Source organism: Macaca thibetana, chromosome 16 (assembly GCF_024542745.1).
Source record: "Macaca thibetana thibetana isolate TM-01 chromosome 16, ASM2454274v1, whole genome shotgun sequence".
NCBI classification, from domain to species: Eukaryota; Metazoa; Chordata; class Mammalia; order Primates; family Cercopithecidae; genus Macaca; species Macaca thibetana.
In genome coordinates, this window is record NC_065593.1 from 77,038,602 (window position 1) to 77,059,262 (window position 20,661).

At 38.6% G+C, this 20,661-nt stretch overlaps 1 protein-coding gene across 5 annotated transcripts in view; it reads right to left on the reverse strand.

Moving 5' to 3' along the window:
• The window catches only part of TLK2 (tousled like kinase 2), a 143,456-nt gene that overhangs the window by 71,946 nt on the left and 50,849 nt on the right, over positions 1-20,661 (reverse strand). For 3 of the 5 annotated variants that reach the window (XM_050764842.1, XM_050764840.1, XM_050764843.1), the window contains one exon: positions 8,492-8,659. In XM_050764842.1, coding sequence (XP_050620799.1) covers positions 8,492-8,659 — 168 coding nt within the window. Of the gene's footprint in view, positions 1-8,491; positions 8,660-20,420; positions 20,517-20,661 lie in introns of all 5 variants that reach the window. The other 2 variants (XM_050764844.1, XM_050764841.1) reach the window with 1 other exon arrangement.

Here is a 20,661-nt window from a genome sequence, read left to right on the forward strand (position 1 = left end):
TTTGCGATAGCATAAAAAGAATAAATACTTAGGAATAATTTTAACAAAATAAATATAGGACTATATATTGCAAGTTGCAAAACATTGCTGAAAGAAATTAAAGCGTCCTAAATAAATAGATATTTTGTGTTAATGGATTGAAAGACTTAATACTGTTAAAAAGGCAATACTTCTCAAATTGATCTACAGATTCAACACAATTGCTATAAAATCCTATCTGGTTTATTTATAGAAACCGAAAGGCTGATCTTAAAAATCATAGGGAAATGCAACAGATCCCAAACAGCCAATACAATCTTGAAACCCAACAAAGTAGGAAGGCTCACACTTCCCAATTTCAAGACCTATTACAAAGCTACAGTTATTCAGACAGTGTGGTCCTGGCATAAAGACAGGTGATATGGTTTGGCTCTGTGTCCCCACCCAAATTTCATGTGGAATTGTACTCCTCATATGTCAGGGGGAAGGGTCTGGTGGGAGCTGATTGGATCACGAGGGCATATTTCCCCCTTGCTGTTCACATGATAGTGAGCGAGTTCTCACAAGATCTGATGGTTTACAAGTGCATAGCACTTTCCCCTTCACTCTTTCTCTCTTTCTTTCCTGAGAAGAAGGTGCTTGCTTCTCCTTCGCCTTCTCCCATTATAAGTTTCCTGAGGCCTCCCAGTCATGCTTCCTGTTAAGCCTGCAGAACTCTGAGTTAATTAAACCTCATTTCTTCATAAATTACCCAGTCTCAGGTAGTTCTTTGTAGCAGTGTGAAAACGGGCTAATATAACAAACATATAGACGGAGTAGGATTTAGAGCCCAGAAATAAACCCCTTGCTGTGAGTCAGTTGATTTTTGAAAATGGTGCTGACAATTCAACGGTAAAAGCACAGTATTTTCCACAAATGGTGCTGGGACAATAGGATATCCACATGCAAAAAAAATGAAGTTGGAACTCCTTCCTCATACCACACAAAAAAATTAACACAAGATGGAAAAAAGACCTAAATATAAGAGCTAAAACTATAAAACACATAGAAGAAAATATAGGAGTAAATTTTAGGAGTAAATATAGGAGTAAAAAACTAAAAAACACATATTTAGATACCTTTCATTAGTGTTTACACAGCTACCTCACTTCTTTTGTCAGCTGTATAGCATTCCACTATAGTCCCTCTATAAAGAATGCTTTTAGGCCGGGCGCGGTAAAGCCTGTTTTTGGGAGGCATGACAAACCCCGTTTAAGGGTTAGGTGAAGCCTTGGCTACAACACTAAAAGCATAAGCGACAAAAGAAAAAAACAAATACATTGAAATTTTCTCAAAATTAAAAACTTCTGTGCTTCAAAGGACATCGTCAAGAAGTAAACTGACCACCCACAGAATAGAAAACATTTGTCAGTTATATAGTTGACAAAGATCTAATATTCAGAATATATAAAGAATGCTTACAACTTAACAATAAAGGCAACACTATTTAAAAATAGGTAAAGGATTTGAATAGTGATCTCTCCAAAGAAGATGCACAAAAGCCCAATTAGCAAATGAAAAAATGCTCAACATCACCAGTTTTTTGGGGAATGCAAATCAAAACCACAATGAGATACCAATACACCCACTAGGATGGCTATAATGAAAAAGACAGACAATAGCAAGTACTGGCAAGGACATGGAGAAATTGGAATGTACTGCTGCTCGGAATATAAAATGGTGCAGCTGCTGTGGAAGACCCTGGCAGTTCCTCAAAAACAGTTACCATATGACCTGGCCATTTCACTCTTCAGCATAAATCTGAAAGAAATGAAAACGTACGTCTACACAAAGTCTTATATATGAATGTTCATAGTAACATCATTCATAATAGCCAAGAAGTGGAAACAGCCTAAATATCCATCAACTGGTAAAAGGATAAGGCCGTGACCAACTGGCACCAAAAAAGAATGATTCTATTTACTGATGTACACCCATGAAAATCCATGAAGCTATGATAATCAAAGAAGAGAAAGCTGTTTGTTACCATCTGGCACAGCTATCGAACAACTCTCTACTTTAAAAGTTAAAAAAAAAATTTAGAAGCCTCATTAATAATTAAAAGGAAAGAACTAAGCATTTAGCCTGTCTTTCTAGTAGAACTGTATGTCAGTATAGAGCAACAGGCACAGATGATGAGAGGAAAGTTCTATTTTATAGATGTTAATAGATATGTTATAATGTTAATTTGGCTATCTAGCAAAATGTTAACATGTTTTTTAAAAATGCCTATTTATTTAGAGACAGGAGGTCAAGATTTCTGAACTGTATTTTAAAATACTTTGGCATAAAAAAAGCAAACTACCTTTTTAAAAAATCAAGTTGTGAAGAACATCTATATAATGTTAAAAGACACGAGTTTTAAGGAAACAACAGACTTGCCATTAAGGGAAAAAAAGATCCAGTAGACCCTGACGACTAGAACTGTTTCAATCTAAACTAATTCAATGTCTCTCTTCTCTTCAGTGAGTCCAATAAAATCATTTGGTTTTGCAATGCCCAACAATGAAACAATCATAATATTGTAAATGTTCCTTGTTTTAAAGTCTTGGAATAATTTACAAAGCAGAAAAGACTCCATTATAGTTAAAATAACAAACTAAATATCAAACACTTATACTGTAACAATAACTAAACAACCCTAAAAGAAAGAAAGACTGGGTGAAAGTTATGTTAAATTTGTCTTTCATAATGAGGAGTAAATAGATCTTACTTAAAGTTCATTAAATAAGGCCAGGCACAGTGGCTCAACCCTGTAATCCCCACACTTTGAGAAGCCAAGGCAGGAGGATGGTTCAAGACCAGCTTAGGCAACATAGTGAGACCCTGTCTCTACAAATAAATAAATAAGATTAAATAAGGAACATATTATTTGACATTAAAATGGTAATCATTAGAAAATCCAAAACACAAACTGTTAACAGTAGTTATCTCTGAGGAATCCAAGGGAAGAATTTCACTCTTCTCCTTCTCCTCAATTTCTTGCAGGCTATGTACATGTTCTATTTTTATAATTTGGGAAATTATTTGCTTATGATTTTCCCTGACAACATTCTCACCAATAGAGGAGGAAATGACCTTTTTCTAATCCCTCTACATTTCCCTTCTTCCTGAATCTTTATGTATGTTGTAATGTCATAAGGTTACAAGTGAGAGAGGTCAGCTCAGGTATCTTATTCTCTAGTCTGATATATACTGTCTTTGTACAAACAGACAGTCTTCATACTGGGAGCTAGTGTGCTGGTATAGAATGAGCACTGGACTGTGAGTCCAAATACTAATTTTTTTTTTTTTTTTTTTTTTGAGACTGAGTCTCACTTTGTCACCAGGCTGGAATGCAGCGGTACAATCTCTACTTGTAGCTACTGTGGTGCAATCTCTAGTTGCAGCTACCCTGGAAACTGAGGCAGGAGAATTGCTTGAGCCAGGAGTTCCAAGGTTATAGTATGCTATAATGGTATGATTGCGCCTGTGAATAGCCACTGCACCCCAGCCTGGGCAACATAGTGAGACCTCTCTCTTAAAAATAAAAACTCAAATTTCCTACGCTAAAACATAGAATTATGTAATAATTTTAAACATTTAAAAGATCAAATTCTTAATATTCTGCCACATGCTATTTTTATCAACACATATTTAGATACCTTTCATTAGTGTTTACACAGCTACCTCACTTCTTTTGTCAGCTGTATAGCATTCCACTGTACAAATGTATTACAATTCATTTAACCAGTCCCTCTATAAAGAATGCTTTTACGGCCGGGCGCGGTGGCTCAAGCCTGTAATCCCAGCACTTTGGGAGGCCGAGATGGGCGGATCAAACCCCGTCCCTACTAAAAAAAAAAATACAAAAAATTAGCTGGGCGAGGTGGTGGGCACCTGTAGTACCAGCTACTCGGGAGGCTGAGGCAGGAGAATGGCGTAAACCCGGGAGGCGGTGCTTGCAGTGAGCTGAGATCCAGCCACTGCACTCCAGCCTGGGCAACAGAGCGAGACTCCGTCTCAAAAAAAAAAAAAAAAAAAAAAAGAATGCTTTTACTAACTCATGCAACATATAATTACACCAAGTGCCTATCAGAGCAGGTCCTGTTCTGGGCATTGGAGATACAGAAGTGAACAAAGCAAAGTCCTTGACCTGATGGAGCTTATATTCCAGTGGGGAGAAGTCAGAAAAAAGTCTATCATAGTACGTCAGCTGGTGTAAGACTAAGGAGAAAAAACAATGCAGGGCCTAGGAGCTCAATAACAGGTGGGGCGGGCGGGGAGAAGTTGCTATTTTATAGTGTGGCCAGGGTAGGCCTCTCTAATAGGGTAAATATAAGCAGAAACCAGAAGGAACTGAGAGAGCGGGGCATGCTGATATATGGGTGAAGAATGTTAGGGCAAAGGCAACAGCCAACGCAAAGGCCCCGAGGTGAGAGCATCACTGACAGACAGAGTATTTGAGAAAACAAGGTGGCTAGTGTGCATGGAATCTGATGAGAAAGGGAGATAGTAGTAAAACATGTCAGGGTAGAGGAAAACAAACCATGCAGGGCCATTTTAAGGACTTTTTGACAGGGGAGTGGCATAACTGGACTTATGTTTCAACACAATCACTCTGCTTTGCCGAGAACAGATTAAAAGAAAACAAAGGTTAAAGCAATGGGTCCAGTTATCTCAGTGGGAGACAATGGTTTAAGCTTGAGTGGCAGTAGTGAAGAGAATTAGAAGTGGCAAAATTCTGAATATAGGCTGAACGCAGTGGCTCATGTCTGTAATCCCAGCACTTTGGGAGGCCAAGGCGGGTGGATCACCTGAGAGTAGGAGTTCGAGACCAGCCTGGCCAACATGGCAAAACTCTGTCTCTAGTAAAAATACAAAAATCAGCCAGGCATGGTAGCAGACACCTGTACTCCCAGCTACTTGGGAGGCTGAGGTGGGGAAATCGCTTGAGCCCAAGACGTGGAGGTTGTAATGAGCTGAGATTGCACCACTGCCCTCCAGCCAGCCAGAGTGAGACCCTGTCTCAAAAAAAAAAAAAAAAGAGAGAGAGAGGGATGTTAAGAAGAAAATGAAGGCAGATAAACGAGTCTGAAGACAGAGCCCTGGAACACTCTAATGTTCAGGGATAGAGGATGTGCGGAAAAATCAAGAATGGAAGCCAAGTGAAGACCATATGCTTAGAGAAGAAAGAAGTGATCAACAGTCGCTGATGAATTACGTCAGATGAGTTCTGATGCGAAGGTCATATCCTCTGAAATACTGGAAAGGAAACAGCTTCCAGATTTTTTGCAATGACAAACAATACCTCAATAAATATCTTTGTGTAAATTTTATGGGAATGGAATTTCTGGACCCAAGGATATGTAAACTTAACATTGAGATACATTACCAAGTTGTCCACATGACTTCAACAATTTATAGACAGAATAAAACTGAATGTATATCTAAACTATCACCTACACCAAGAACTATCAAATTTATTAATCCTTGCCAATTTGCTAGGTCAAAAATGTTATCTTGTTTTATTTTGCACTTCTCTATGGCCAAAATTGAGCGTTATTTCATGTTATTAGCCATTTGCCTTCTTTTCAAAAACAGTCTTTACCTACTTTTCTATGAATCTGCTTTCCTTTGCTGATTTACACTTGTATATTAATACTAACCCTTTTACTATTTTCTTTCCTTATACTACTAAGCTTATATGCTGGCTGGTACTGCTGAGAAGCAAAGAGAAACAGAACTGTACCAGAGCATTTAGACTTCTGGTTTTCATACTGTTTCCATGTTCCTTCTGCATACATGATCATTTTGTTACTTGTCTCTGCCACCTCTTTGCATGTGAGAACAATGTGGCTACAGCATCTGCTACCCCTCTGATAGCAGAGTGTGTCAGCTGATAGCAGTAGGAGGTCCTTCACGTGCATCCACCACAAGCCTGCATAACCATATTTTTTACAGAAGATGGAAAGGGGAACAAGTTCTTGCTGACCAAATCTTGTGTATTTAATTATGTGCTCACTACACGGTGGGCACTCAGTATTTGTGGAGTAAACAAAGGGAACTCCTCTCAAGTGAAAAAGAGGTCGTTTTATTGCCTTAAAAATGACCAAAAGATAAATAACTCCCTGATTATCCAAGGTTATTCCTGGAAAAGTAAGATCCAAGATAAAGATTTAACAAAGGCTGGGTGTGGTGGCTCATGCCTGTAATCCCAGCACTTTGGGAGGCTGAGGCAGATGGATCATCAGGTCAGGAGATCGAGAACATACTGGCTAACATGGTGAAACCCCATCTCTACTAAAAATACAAAAAATCAGCTGGGCGTGCTGGCGGGTGCCTGTAGTCCCAGCTACTTAGGAGGCTGAGGCAGGAGAATGGCGTGAACCCGGGAGGCAGAGCTTTCAGTGAGCCGAGATCATGCCACTGCACTCCAGCCTAGGCGACAGAGCCAGACTCTGTCTCAAAACAAAAAACAAAACAAAACAAAACAAAAAGCAAAGATTTAACAAAAGTAAGTGTATGATAAACATTAACAATTTTGAAATGTGTGAATGACACATACATTCCCTAAAACAATACTATAGGGTACTGCATTCTCAAAGAAACTATTCCATACTGCTATCATTCCCTCTTACAATATTATATGGGTCAATTATCCCATTTTTAAAGTATGTATATTTCCTTCGTTACCTGGGGATAGGACTATACTGTCTTCACACAAGAAGTTTCCCCATTCCTTTGATGATTAAGATCAAAATACTTCTTTTTTTTTTTTTTTTTTTGAGACGGAGTCTCGCTCTGCCCCCCAGGCTGGAGTGCAGTGGCCGGATCTCAGCTCACTGCAAGCTCCGCCCCCCGGGTTCCCGCCATTCTCCTGCCTCAGCCTCCCCAGTAGCTGGGACTACAGGCGCCGCCACCTCGCCCGGCTAGTTTTTTTTTTGTATTTTTTAGTAGAGACGGGGTTTCACCATGTTAGCCAGGATGGTCTCGATCTCCCGACCTCGTGATCCGCCCGTCTCGGCCTCCCAAAGTGCTGGGATTACAGGCTTGAGCCACCGCGCCCGGCCCAAGATCAAAATACTTCTAATATTAAACACTGAAATAAAAGTGAGCTCTATATACATTTAAGTAAGATTAATAAAAACAAGTAAGATAATGATTTATCTGTTTATTCCAGTGGGTGATGAATAGCCAGAGCCTATCCCAGGCAGCTCAGGGTGCAAGCAGAAACCAGACCTGGATAGGAAGCCATTCTGTTGCACACACACACCCACACTCACTCAGACTGGGACTCTGTAGACACACTGATGAACCTAACGTGCACATCTCTGGGATACGGGAGGAAACCAGAGTGCCCTGAGAAAACCTCACGCAGACACAGGGAAAACATGCAAACTCCACAGAGACAGTGGCATCAGCTAACAGTGTCTAATTAACACTATCACAAAACGATGTTGAATGAAATGATGTTATTCAAGGAATGTTGTATCTCTTTCTTAAGTAAAGCTATCATAACTATAAGAGAACGTTCCAAATCATGCACAATAGCTTCCTATCTGGTTAACTGTTTTATTATTTGTATTTCCTTTCCTTACCCACCGTTTTCAGCACCTTTTTGAACATGGTGTAGTGTGGATTGAAGACTTATAGATACCACAGGGCAAATAAACAGGAAACTTAGATTATAACTGGACAAAATGAACCGGTAACAGGGACAAAATTTGGATAAGTGGTGACAGTTCTGAAAGATGTCCCTGAAAGTAGAATAGGAATAGGGCGACGGGACTTTCTGTTACTCTTGGCAACAAACAGGTGACCCGGTAGGGCCCAGAAACCAGGAAAAATAACATTTGGTTCAAACTGCATTCATAGCACCTTATGAAATGAGGTCAAACTTTCATAATATTCAAATTCTTGTTCTTCAAAGATGGAGAAAGAAGTAAGCTGAAAGGAGCAAACAAGTAGCCAAATATTCCTGAGAAAGCTAAGTGTACCAATACTCTGAAGGAGTGAGAAAGCAAGTGTGTACATAGCCCAAATACTACACAGGGCAAATGGCCAGTAACCTTGCTGTGAGAATGCCTGCCTACATACTAAAACTGTACTGACTTGAGTATTAACTTACATAGATGATGGCTGAAACTTGGAGATTCTATTTTTAATTATATCTTGGTTACTAATGGAATTTGATCTGTATTTTCTTCTCTGTCAATCTAAGATGATGCTTTCCTTCCTTTCCATTGTGGGTTCAGGCATTGACAAAGCAGTCTCCCTCAGGAGTTTGAACCAACGGAGACTGGGAAAAACACAATACATTTAGAAGTGATGTAGAATTAGACATGTTTGGGAATGACGATAAGGGGAGATCACATTTTTAAAAAAAGTATTAGAAATGCCCTTATCTCTCTATCAAAATAATTAATCCAACTTCATCAAGGAGCGCTAGGGCAATGGCAAGGATCTGAATTAACTTAGGCTTTGTACTCACTGAAACAAAAGTGAAGCAGAGGCCAGCTCCCCTTTGTGCCAGCTGCTCTGTGTCAAGCCGAGGTTTTGCTAGCATCACTGACATGAGGGTTGGCAGAGCAGACTGCTCCTCCGTTGCCTCCTTTGCAGCACTGCCATCTAAACCATAGAGGGGCTGTTCTACTCGTCGCTGGAAAACAGTAAAGAAACACACAAATAACATGAAAAACATAATCTGATACTGCCCAAACATGTAACAGGTTAAAAACAGTTATCAAATATAAGATGAATGATTTTTTTAAAAAAGGCCTCTCTAAAAATAATTATGGAGAGCATACCAACATTATCATTGTATTATAACCTATCTAAAAATGTGACTATCTTACTCAAATTCTTTGACACTATATTTTAATGGTTCTATATTTATGAGAGTCTGAATTTACATGTTACTTTGTAGAATTCTACAAATCATCTTTATAATGCCCTCAACCCTACACAGGAAATATTATTTCTATCCTGTAGGTAAATGAAAATTAAGACACTGTCCCGTGACTTTTCTTCTCTTTTCTTTTTTTTTTTTTTTGAGATGGAGTTTCATTCTTGTTGCCCAGGCTGGAGTGCAGTAGCATGGTCTCTGCTCTCACTGCAACCTCTACCTCCTGGGTTCAAGCGATTCTCCTGTCTCAGCCTCCCAAGTAGCTGGGATTATAGGTGTCACCACGTCTGGCTAATTTTTTTTGTATTTTTAGTAGAGATAGGGTTTCACCACGTTGGCCAGGCTGGTCTCAAACTCCTGACCTCAGGTGATCCACCTGACTCAGCCTCCCAAAGTGCTGGGATTACAGCCATGAGCCACTGTGCCTGGCCTGTTCCGTGACTTTATAGGTGAAGCTTATTTCACTCTCAATTCTATTCTCACTATACTATATTTAGATGCAAAAATCTAAAATAAATACAAGCAAAACAAGTTCCACAGTATACTAAAAGGATAATACACCAGAATTACACATAATTTACTCCAGAAACCTAAAAATGATTTGACATTAGCAAATCTACTAATGTAATTCATTACATTAACTTTAGGGAGGGATAAATTAAGATTCTTCCTGTTGGATACCAAAAAGGATAAACACACTGTTAGGCAACTCTTAAAAGACTAGAATTGGCTGGGCACGGTGGCTCATGCCTTGTGGCTCATGCCTATAATCCCAGCACTTTGGGAGGCTAAGGCAGGCGGATCACTTGAGGTCAGGAGTTCAAGACCAGCCTGGCCAACATGGTGAAACCCATCTCCACTAAAAATACAAAAATTAGCCGGGCGTGGTGGTGGGCACCTATAATCCAAGATACTCGAGAGGCTAAGGCAGAAGAATCGCTTAAACCCAGGAGGCGGAAGTTGCAGTGAGCCCAGATTGTGCCACTACACTAAGCCTGGGTAACAGAGCATGACTCCATCTCAAAAAGAAAAAAAAAAAAAAAAAAAAAAGACTGGAATTATCCACTTTTAATGCAATGAAGAGTATGTTTTTCAAAAATCAACATAAAATATCATAACTAATGGTGCTAACACTGGAGACCTTTTCATTAAAGCTAAAAAACAAGACCAAAGTAACATATTCTCATATTAAACGTTATAAAAGTTTTAGCCAATGTAAAAAAGAAAAAAAATGAGGTAAAAATATTAGAAATCAAAGATTTTTAGTGTCATTTTTGGATGATATAACTATTCACAAAGGAAACCAACCAGATCAATGGAAAAATTACTATAACAATTAAAAGGAGTTCAGTAAGACGGACAAATACAAAATAAATACACTAAAATCGATAGCTTCCCCAACTGATTTTAATCAGAGCATGTAACAGAAGGAAAAGCAGATTCAAAGTAGCAAACAAAAATCTGTAAAATACTTGAAAGCAAACTTAAGAAACATGCAGAACACCTATGAAGACAAACTATACAGCTTCACAGATGAATATTAAAAATGATCTAAATTAAATGGTAATATCATGTTCCTGGGTTCAGATTCTACAAACATCAAATTTCTCTAAAACCCAAGTTTAAGGTTTTAATTTTGTTTTTGGCCTTTTTCTCTTCCAAGGGATAGTCTTATGGTGGTACAGTAGTCATCTAGGTTCTCTCTCATGCTTTCTTGGGCAGTTGTTTTTGTGGGATTTCACAATAAATTCTAAGGTTCACTTAAAAAAATAATCATAATCAGCCACATAATTTTTCAGAAAGAGTGTCAGGGAAACTTGATCAGATATCGAAACATACTACAATGTTACATTAACTAAAACAGTATCATACAGATACAGAAACAGACAGATTGACCAGTGGCACAGAATACAGAATTCAGAAACAGATCTATATAATATGGATATATAATTTGTGATTAATGTGCATTTCATATCAGTGGGAACTTATTAAAAAGATGGTAGGACATTTGTGCAGACATTAGAAAAAAAGGGAAAAATAGATTCCTACCTTTCATAACATATAAAAATTACAAGAAGAAAAAATAAACAAATGCTTTTAGAATTTTCTAGTTGTAAAGGACTTTTTAAACATGACATTAAAAATATAAACCATGGGCAGGGCACAGTGGCTCATGCCTGTAATCCCAGCACTTTGGGAGGCCAAGGTGGGCAAATTACTTAAGGTCAGGAGTTTAAGACTAGCCTGGCCAACATGGCAAAACCCTATCTCTACTAAAAATACAAAAATTAGCTGGGCATGGTGGCATGTGCCTATAGTCCCAGTTACTCAGGAGGCTGAGGCATGAGAATCACTTGAATCCGGGAGGCAGAGGCTGCAGTGAGCCAAGATCACACCACTGCATTCCAGCCTGGGCAACACAGCAAGACCCTGTCTCAAAAGAAAAAAAAAATACACACATACACACACACACACACAAACACACACCATACAGGCATACACCATATGGGAACATCTAAGAATAAGAAAAATCCCGTAAATCATAAAGGAAAAACACTGATAAATTTAACTACTTCAATTTTTTTACATCTGAATGGTAAAAGTCAACATAAAAAGAAAAGATTACAAACAAGCAAAAATATTTACAATATAACAAATCAATAATATAAATAATTTATTAAATCTTAACAAATAATGCTTTACCTATCAGTAAAACAAAAACCAAAAACACACAAATATTTCAAATGAGACATATGCAAAGGACCTGAACAAGCATTAAAAGAGAAATCCAAAAGGCCATTAAACATATGATGTTTAATATATATAACTAATGAACAAATGCAAGTTAAAACAAGGTATTTTTCTTTATGCAAAGGTTACAATGATAAAATTCAGTATTAGCAGGGTGTGAAAAAATTGGTACTCTCAAACTGCTAATAACCTTCTAACAATTTATGTGATGACATTTTTAAATGATCATATTCTGACTTGGGAATTACAATTAGGGGATTTATCTGGGAAAAATTTGTAAGTTAAGAAGTATGTATAAGGACGTTCATTACACTATTTATAGAACACAAATGTTTACAAGATATTGGTTAAATAAAGTAATACAATGGAAATAAGAAAACCTATTATATAAACATACGTGTATATCTCAAAAAGTCCAGAAAAATTTGCCCACCATACTCTCTAATAACAGTTCTTTTGGAGGGAACTTTCTATTTCACCATTTCTGAATTGTTGAACTTTCCTAATCTGCATGAATAAAAGAAATAATTTTCCTTAATCAGGAATAGTTCTTTAACATTTTCATGTCAAAAAATAAAAGTAAAATGATCCTGACAAAGAAATTTAGTTTTTGAATCTATGAATAGAGTCCTCCTCATGATCAACACTCCTACCCCACCAAATGTAACAGTTTAAACTCAGGCTCTAGAACACCTGTGATATCCATTGATGACAACATTCTCACTGCATGGGAGAATGAGCTGCAACAGTAAAATTAAACCTTCTGCCATATATTCAATAAATACCTGCCAAGGATTGAAAGATTTAAAAACATTTATGTAAATATCCTACGTAGGCTATAGCCTTTCCTGTTTGAACCAACCTCTCCCTGGGGAAAAAAAAAAACAAACAAACTATACAGATAGGATAAAATATGGGCGAACAATAACAACAAAAAACATTAAAAGCACTGAAGACTTGATTAAATATTAGGCATCTGCCAGGGCAAAATCTAAGGGAAATTAGGAACATCAGACAGGTAAAAGAAACACCAAAGCCACATATGACCTAAGGGCACCTGCAGATCTTGAATTTCCATTTTCAGGGCAACATCAAGCAGATAGTCACAGACCAAAGCCCAGCCCACCCAAGGGAGAGGGTTCAATAGGAAACCCTTCCCACTTCAAGCTGGGCCTCCAAAGAGCTACCTACATTCTCAAGGAAAGGGTAAACCAGAAGAAAAATTACCCCCACCCTCAGATGGCTGCAAGGAAGTTGCCTTGGCAGTGTAAGAGTTGGGGGTTCTCTTGAGAAATGTTGACACAATCCAAATCAATATTTCCCAGTAGCTGAAATAAAGCAAACAAAATAAGCAAACTACACAAAATATAAGCTATAAATGCACTAAAGTGGTATATAAAAGAGGTAAAATCTCTAGGTACTCGGAAGGAGCAAATAAAAATTTTCCCTGTAGTAATACATCTTCATTCATCCTAGATCTTGAAGAAACCCCCAAAAAATTTTTCAAGAACAATGAGGAGTACACAGTTAAAATACAAAGCATAAAAGAAATAAAGCCATGAACAACAACTAAGAAAAACAAGAGACACCAGAAACAGATTCATAAAAGCTTCAGATGCTAGAATTATCAAACAGATTATAAAATAATTGTGTCTACCATATTTTAAAAAATAAAAGACAGGCTTGAAAATATCTGCAGAAAATGTAATTCTTTTTCTTCAAAAGGCAGTAACCAATTCAATAGGGCTAACAGCAAATTAGAAACAATAAAACAGGATCTGGGAACTGAAAGGCAAGAAGAAATTACCCATGATGGAGTATATAAAGACAAGAAGAACAAAAATACAAAAAAAGAAGTCAAAAGGCATGGTAATAAAATTATAAAGTATAATGTATGGTTAATTATAATTTCATAAGAGAAGGAAAAGAAGAACAAATCAGAGATAATATTCAAAGAGACAATGGCTAATTATTCAGAACTAATGAAAGACACCAACCCACAAATTCCAGAAGTCCAAGAAATCACAAGCCAGAGAAATGAAATGACACATTATCATAAAACTACAGAACACCATAGCTAACAACTTTTAAAGCAGTCAGGGGGAAAAAAGCAGATACCTTCAAAGAAACAACTGGCAAATGACAGCTGATTTCTTAAGAGTAACAATGGAGGGTTAGAACATGGTAATGAATTACTGCTCAATTGTGTTAAAAGAAAAAAAAAGCGAACCTAAAAACACACACAGCCAAAAATACCTTTCAGGAATAAGAGCAAAATAAAGTTATTTCAGTAAACAAAAACCTAGAGAGTTAATCCCTAGCAGATATATTCTAGAAGAATACTAATGGAATACTTAGGCAGAAGGAAAGTGACCCCAGGTGGAAGGTGTAGGATGCAAAAAGGAAAGAAGTACAAAGAGGTAAATACACAGATAAACCTAAACGAACACTGATAGCATTAAACAATAATATTTTATGAGACCAAAAAAAGGCAAAATAAAAACATATACCACTACCACCAAATCAGTAGCAGAGTAAACAGTTAGTGTCCTGAGGACATGATTTTATTTGGTAGAGGATAAAGATACAACTGACTTCAAATTTTGGCATGTGGTAATTTATTTTGGGGGGGGGGGTTATTTGAAACGGGGTCTCACTTTATGCTCCAGGATGGAGTGCAGTAGTGTGATCATGGCTCACTCCAGCCTCGACCTCCTAAGCTCAAGGAATCCTCCCACCTCAGCCACCTGAGTAGCTGGGACTATAAGGTGCATGCCACCATGCCTGGCTAATTTTAAATGTTTGTTTGTTTGTTTCTGAGACGGAGTCTCGCACTGTCACCAGGGCTAGAGTGCAGTGGCGCGATCTCGGTTCACTGCAAGCTCTACCTCCCGGGTTCAAGAGATTCTCCTGCCTCAGCCTTCTGAGTGGCTGGGATTACAAGCACCTGCCACCAAGCCCAGCTAAGTTTTTGTATTTTTAGTAGAGGTATGGGTTCATCATGTTGGCCAGGCTGGTCTCAAACTCCTGACCTCATGATTTGCCTGCCTTGTAGAGACAGGGGTCTCACTATATTGCTTAGGTTGGTCTCGAACTCCTCAGCTGGAGTAATCCTCCCACGAGGGTTCCCAGGTCTCCCAAAGTGCAAGGATTACACGCATGAGCCACCATGCCTGGCCGTAAGTGGTACTTTCTAAGAGAAACACCAAAGACAGCCTAGCTACTAGTAGAAGAGGAAAATAGAAAATGACTTAAAAAAAAAATTCAATCTAAATGAAGGCAAGAAATTAAAGAAAAAGGAACACAGAAGAGGCAGGATAAATAAAAAACACATTAAACGATGATATATCTAAACTTAATAGAGTGGTAATTATAATGAATGTAAATAGGATAATAGAAAAATTTTAGACTTAAGAGAAAAAAATCTAATTACATGGTATTTGCCAAAGAAAGAAAACATAATAATGCAAAGTTGACAATATTAAGAATGGAAATAGTTATACCTCACAATGGTTTGGATATATTAAACATCAGATAAACCACATTTCAAGCAAAGGGCTTCAGCCAGGCTCGGGGGCTCACACCTGTAATCCCAATACTTTGGGAGGCCGAGGCAGGCGGATCACTTGATGCCAGGAGTTCTAGACCAGCCTGGCCAACACAGAGAAACCCCAACTAAAAATACAAAAAGGTTATCTGGGCATGGTGACACATGCCTGTAATCCCAGGTACTTGGGAGGCTGAGGCACAAGAATCACTTGAACCCAGGAGGCGGAGGTTGTAGTGAGCTGAGATTGTGCACTGCACTCCAGCCGAGGCAACAGAGCGAGAACCTGTCTCAAAAATAAAAATTAAAATTGAAAAATAAAGCAAAGAGCTTTAAAGAGATGAAGAGAATCATAATACATATAACAAAATTTAATATAAATATAAGAAACAGACAACTTCCACAATCACAGCGAGAGATACGAATATACTCACCGCTCTTAATAATTGATAGAACAGCCAAAAATAAAAATTCGTAAGATTTAAACACTGAGTTTACTTACTGGCAAAACTAAACTATTTTGTTTATGGATTCATACATGGATAGTTTAAACTACATGAAAACGAAAATGATTACCACAAAAACTAGCCGAGTGATCACTTCTAGGGTAGTGGGAGTTGTGATCAGGGAACCGCATGTAGGTTTCCAGCTGCTGGAAATAGTTTACCTCCCTATGTAACAATTACACAGAGTTAACTTTATAGTGATTTTCTGGGAGCTTTTTTTGTGAAGGATCAGATAGAAATATATTAGGTTTCGCAGGCCACGTCAGTCTCTGTCACATATCCTTCGTTTCTAAAACCTTTTAAACATCTAAAAATCACTTTGAGCTTGCCAAGTGCGGTGGCTCACGCTTGTAACTCCAGCACTTTGGGAGGCCAAGGTGGGTGGATTACTTGAGGTCAGGAGTTCGAGGCCAGCCTGGCCAACATGGCGAAACCTCATCTCTACTAAAAATACAAAAATTAGACAGGCGTAGTGGTGCACGGCTGTAATCCCAGCTACTCAGGAGGCTGAGGCAGGAGAATCGCTTGAACCCAAGAGGCTGAGGTTGCAGTGAGCCAACACTGCGCCACTGCACTCTAGCCTGGGAGAGAGAGTGAGACTCTGTCTCCAAAAATAAAATAAATTAAAATGAAATAAATTTAAAAAAATAAAAATCATTCCTAGCTAGCCAGCTGTGACCTGTCTTTTGCCAACTCCTGTATAAAAACTTTCATGTTTTACATACTTTCTGTATTTTTTATATTTAACACAAATACAAAATAATCTTTTACAGGAAAAAAGGTGAAAATAATTTTTTATCCATCTATTCTTCCCTGTCAGCACAATTTTGAACACCTATTGTGTCCCAAGCACTGTTTTGGATGCTGGACACTGAAAATGAAATGAGACATTATTGCTTACATGTCAAGTGGGGGAAATTAGTTTAAAAATTACACCTTTATGTAACAAGAGACAGCAGTAAACGAAGCAAAGCAAAATCTCCTTTCTTATGAGATTAACATTCTAGGCCGGGTGCAGTGGCTCACGCCTGTAATCCCAGCACTTTGGGAGGCCGAGGTGGTCAGATCACGAGGTCAAGAGATCAAGACCATCCCAACCAAGATGGTGAAACCCTGCCTCTACTAAAAATACAAAAAATTAGCTGGGCGTGGTGGCGCATGCCTGTAGTCCCAGCTACTCGGGAGGCTGAGGCAGGAGAATTGCTTGAAACCGGAAGGCAGAGGTTGCAGTGAGCCAAGATCGCACCCCACTGCACTCCAGCCTGGGCAACAAGAGCGAAACTCCGTCTCAAAAAAAAAAAAAAAAAAATTATAGTGGGAAGACGGGCAATTAACTAATTATAGAGTTGAAAATTAAAATATATAAATTATTAAATGAAAATTAAACTTATAACACACCAATGACAATAAATGACCTACAAAATAGACAATGAAATGGATAAACCTCACAAAAGTAACATGCAACAAAAGGAGCCAGACACAAAAGTATACACTGAATGTCTTTTATGCAAGATACAAAAAAAATGCATCTATATTGTTAGAGGTCAGGCTAGTGGCTATCCACAGTGGCAGGGAGGGGGTAACTGAAAGGGAACTCAGGGGGACTTCTGCAGCACTGGTAATATTTCTTGTGCTTGTAGAGTTTGTGAAAATTCATGTGAACTGTAGACTTACAATGTGTACTCCTCTGTATATATAAATATAAATCAACAAAAAATTTAAGTATATGTTAAAATGTATGGGTGTGTCAGGTACCAATAACAAGAATTAAAATAAAGTACAGTTAGGAACAAAGTGACAAGGTATGAGGGACTGCTATTTTAGAGAAGCTGGCTAACGGAGACCGCTCGGCTAAGGTCATTTTTGAGCAACAACCTGAAGAAGAGATTGCTGATATCTGAGAAAAGAATGTTCCTGAAGAGGGAATAACAAGTACAAAGACTCTGAAGCAAAAGCATTCTTCACAGAGCTCAAGGAGGCCAGTGTGGCTGCAGTGGCATGAAGGAGAGGGAGAATGGCTGCAGATGTCAGAATCGGGTGGACGGTGGGGAGCACAGATCACGCAAGAGCTTTTAGGTCACATGAAGACTTCAGTCTAGGAAGTGTTGAGCAGAGGAGTGCTAGGATGTGTCTGAACATTTTAACACTTACTCGGGCTATTACATTCAGACTAGGTGAAACAAGGGCAAAAACAGGGAGACTACTTTGAAAGCTAATACAGTGAACTGGAAAAATAGAAAAGTGGTCATATTCTAATACATTTTAAAGGAAAACCAGGATTTTCTGATGGATTACATTTGGGGCATGAGGTTGTGACCTGAAAAACCAGATGGTGTTACCTGTCATTTACCAGGACAAGGCAGATTACAGGAAGAGCAGTTCAATGTTATTGTTATGGTAGGGCAGGGAAAGCAAGAGTTCGTTTTTGGACATGCTCAAGCAGTACAAGTGGAAATGTCAAGTAGACAGCTGGATACATAATTATTGGGGAGACCAGACCCATGTGAAGGGCTAGCAAGTTCATTCATCTCAAAGGCAGATGGATGTGGGTACTGATGCAAGGAGCTTGGCAAATCTGCGGTAGGAGCATGTGGAAATGCTCTTCTGATCGTTTCTATTTTCTCAGTAACATAAAAAAGGAAGGCCATCAGTTAGTAGAAGAATTGCTGGAGATTTGCAGGAGATGACAAAAACAGGACATATTCATGGAGGAAAGGGAACTAAGTAGAAATACAGTAGGACTGGCAGGCAGTGAGAGGTACACATGAGGCCAGTGCTCATGACCTGAAGATCAGTCAGTCACCTTGGCGTGTGTGTTTTCCTCCAACCATGCTGAGTAGCCTAGAGGCAAGCAAGGAAAAGGTGGAGGATTAAGCTTTGGTTCCTATTTTAACACCTCATCTATACTCAGATTTGCATGATGATGAGGCTCAGCCACATTCATATAGCTGGCAAAAATATCTACAGATTATTGCGTTCATCTCTTTTGTCTTCAGGTAAGATTCAACCTAAACTGACACATGAGAGATGGGTGGTCACACCATTAAAAACCAAATGAAAAGGGGATTTCCGGAAGAAAAGAGTGATACACAACACTGAGAAATTCTATAAAACATATCTGTCCCAAATAGATAATCTGCAATCTCATTTAATGTCTGTTAGACTTTAACTGGTTTGAAACTTAAGAAAAACAGAGACACAGGCCTCTTCAACAGTTATCTAACAAACCTCAACCTGCCCAAATTGGATCTATCATCAAACATTTCTAACATTTTAAACTATGGCAAGGATGGTCTGACACAATGGCTAATGCCTGTAATCTCAACACTTTGGGAGGTGGAGGCGGGCAGATCACATGATCTCAGGAGTTTGAGACCAGCCTGGGCAACATGGTGAAACCACGCCTCTACAAAGAAATAAAAAAATTAGCCGGGCGTAGTGGTACATGCCTGTAGTATGAGCTACTCAGGAGGATGAGTTGGGAGAATCACTTGAGCCCAGGAGGCGGAGGTTGCAGTGAGTCATGATCGCACCACTGCACTCTAGCCTGGATGACAAAGCGAGACTGTCTCAGAAAAAAGAAAAGAAAATTACATATATATGGCAAGGATGACACAGTAATAGCCAAAACTTCTTAGTTGTTTTCATAAGTTTAACTTATGTTTTCATAAGTGCTTCAATAATTACAATAATCCTAATGAATGAAGGTTTTTATGAGACAGTAGAGGGGGAGGAAGTAGATTTTAAAATACTTTAACAATACAGAAGCCTAAATTGCCTGGGAAATGAGTACTATTACACAACTCTACCAAGGCAACGAAAAACAACTTCCTAAAAATCAGTGATCTAAAATAAAAACTTCTGTCCCAGAGACCCTGTCTCCCAAGATCCCACCTGAGGCAATACCTAAGGCATTAGGGGATAGAGCACACTCTTGAGTAAGAAGTCTTACACAGTATCAACAAATAATGCGAAGACACCGGAGCAAATAAACATACTCCTACATTGGCTTACTCAGGAATTCTCAACCTCGGCACCACTGATATTTTGGACCAGGTAATTTTTTTTTTGCAGGGAGGCTGTCCTAACATTACAGAATGTTTACCAGCATCCCTGACTTCTGCCCAGTAGATGCCTATAGTGTCATCCCCATACCTTTGAGCTGTGACAACCAATAATGACTCCAGTTATTGACAAATGTCCCTGAGGGGCAAAACTGCCACCAACTGAGAACCACTAACTTAGGTATGTTTTTAAGACCTTCAGATCTCTCTTACAGGCTGGAAACAAACCTATCACAAATCTGTATAGCATTAGTTTTTCTAGTACATTACTGAGTAAGCTCTGGAGAAAACTCAATTATGCCAGAAGCTGGTCAAATTTTAAAATTAAAAAACCCTACAGGAACATACAAATTTGGCAAGGGAAAAAACCTAATGTTTCGATTGGAATCAATTCTTTGACAGACTACTGAGCTGTAGCATTAGAGGTAATTTATTATATAGAGATAATAGGATTGGCTCTTCTGTAAAAAGCTAATTTACTGATACAGATTTGAATCTAAGTAAGGGATTCATAGGTAAAACTATGAACTCTTCTCCCTAATGCTTCATTCCCTGTGGGTAATTAATGAAAGAGAAACTTTGCTTGAGTGTTTCTGGGCATCTTGTCTCCTACAACAGGTGTCAAATTTCTCCAGGTGAATGCTTACCGGTAAGGGATTGGATAAGGAATGTTGCGGTGAGGATCGTGCAACTGGTGGAACACTTCTGCCAGGGCTGGTTCCTGGCCCGCTTCCCCCAGCAAACTGGCCAACAGGGAAAAACGGATATGAATAATTCAAAACAGTACTATGCTTCAGATAAGGAGAGTAAAAGATTAATACACAAACAGATCTTAATTATATGGCCCCTTTAAGTTAATACATCTTACTCTAGAGAGAAAATGCCACA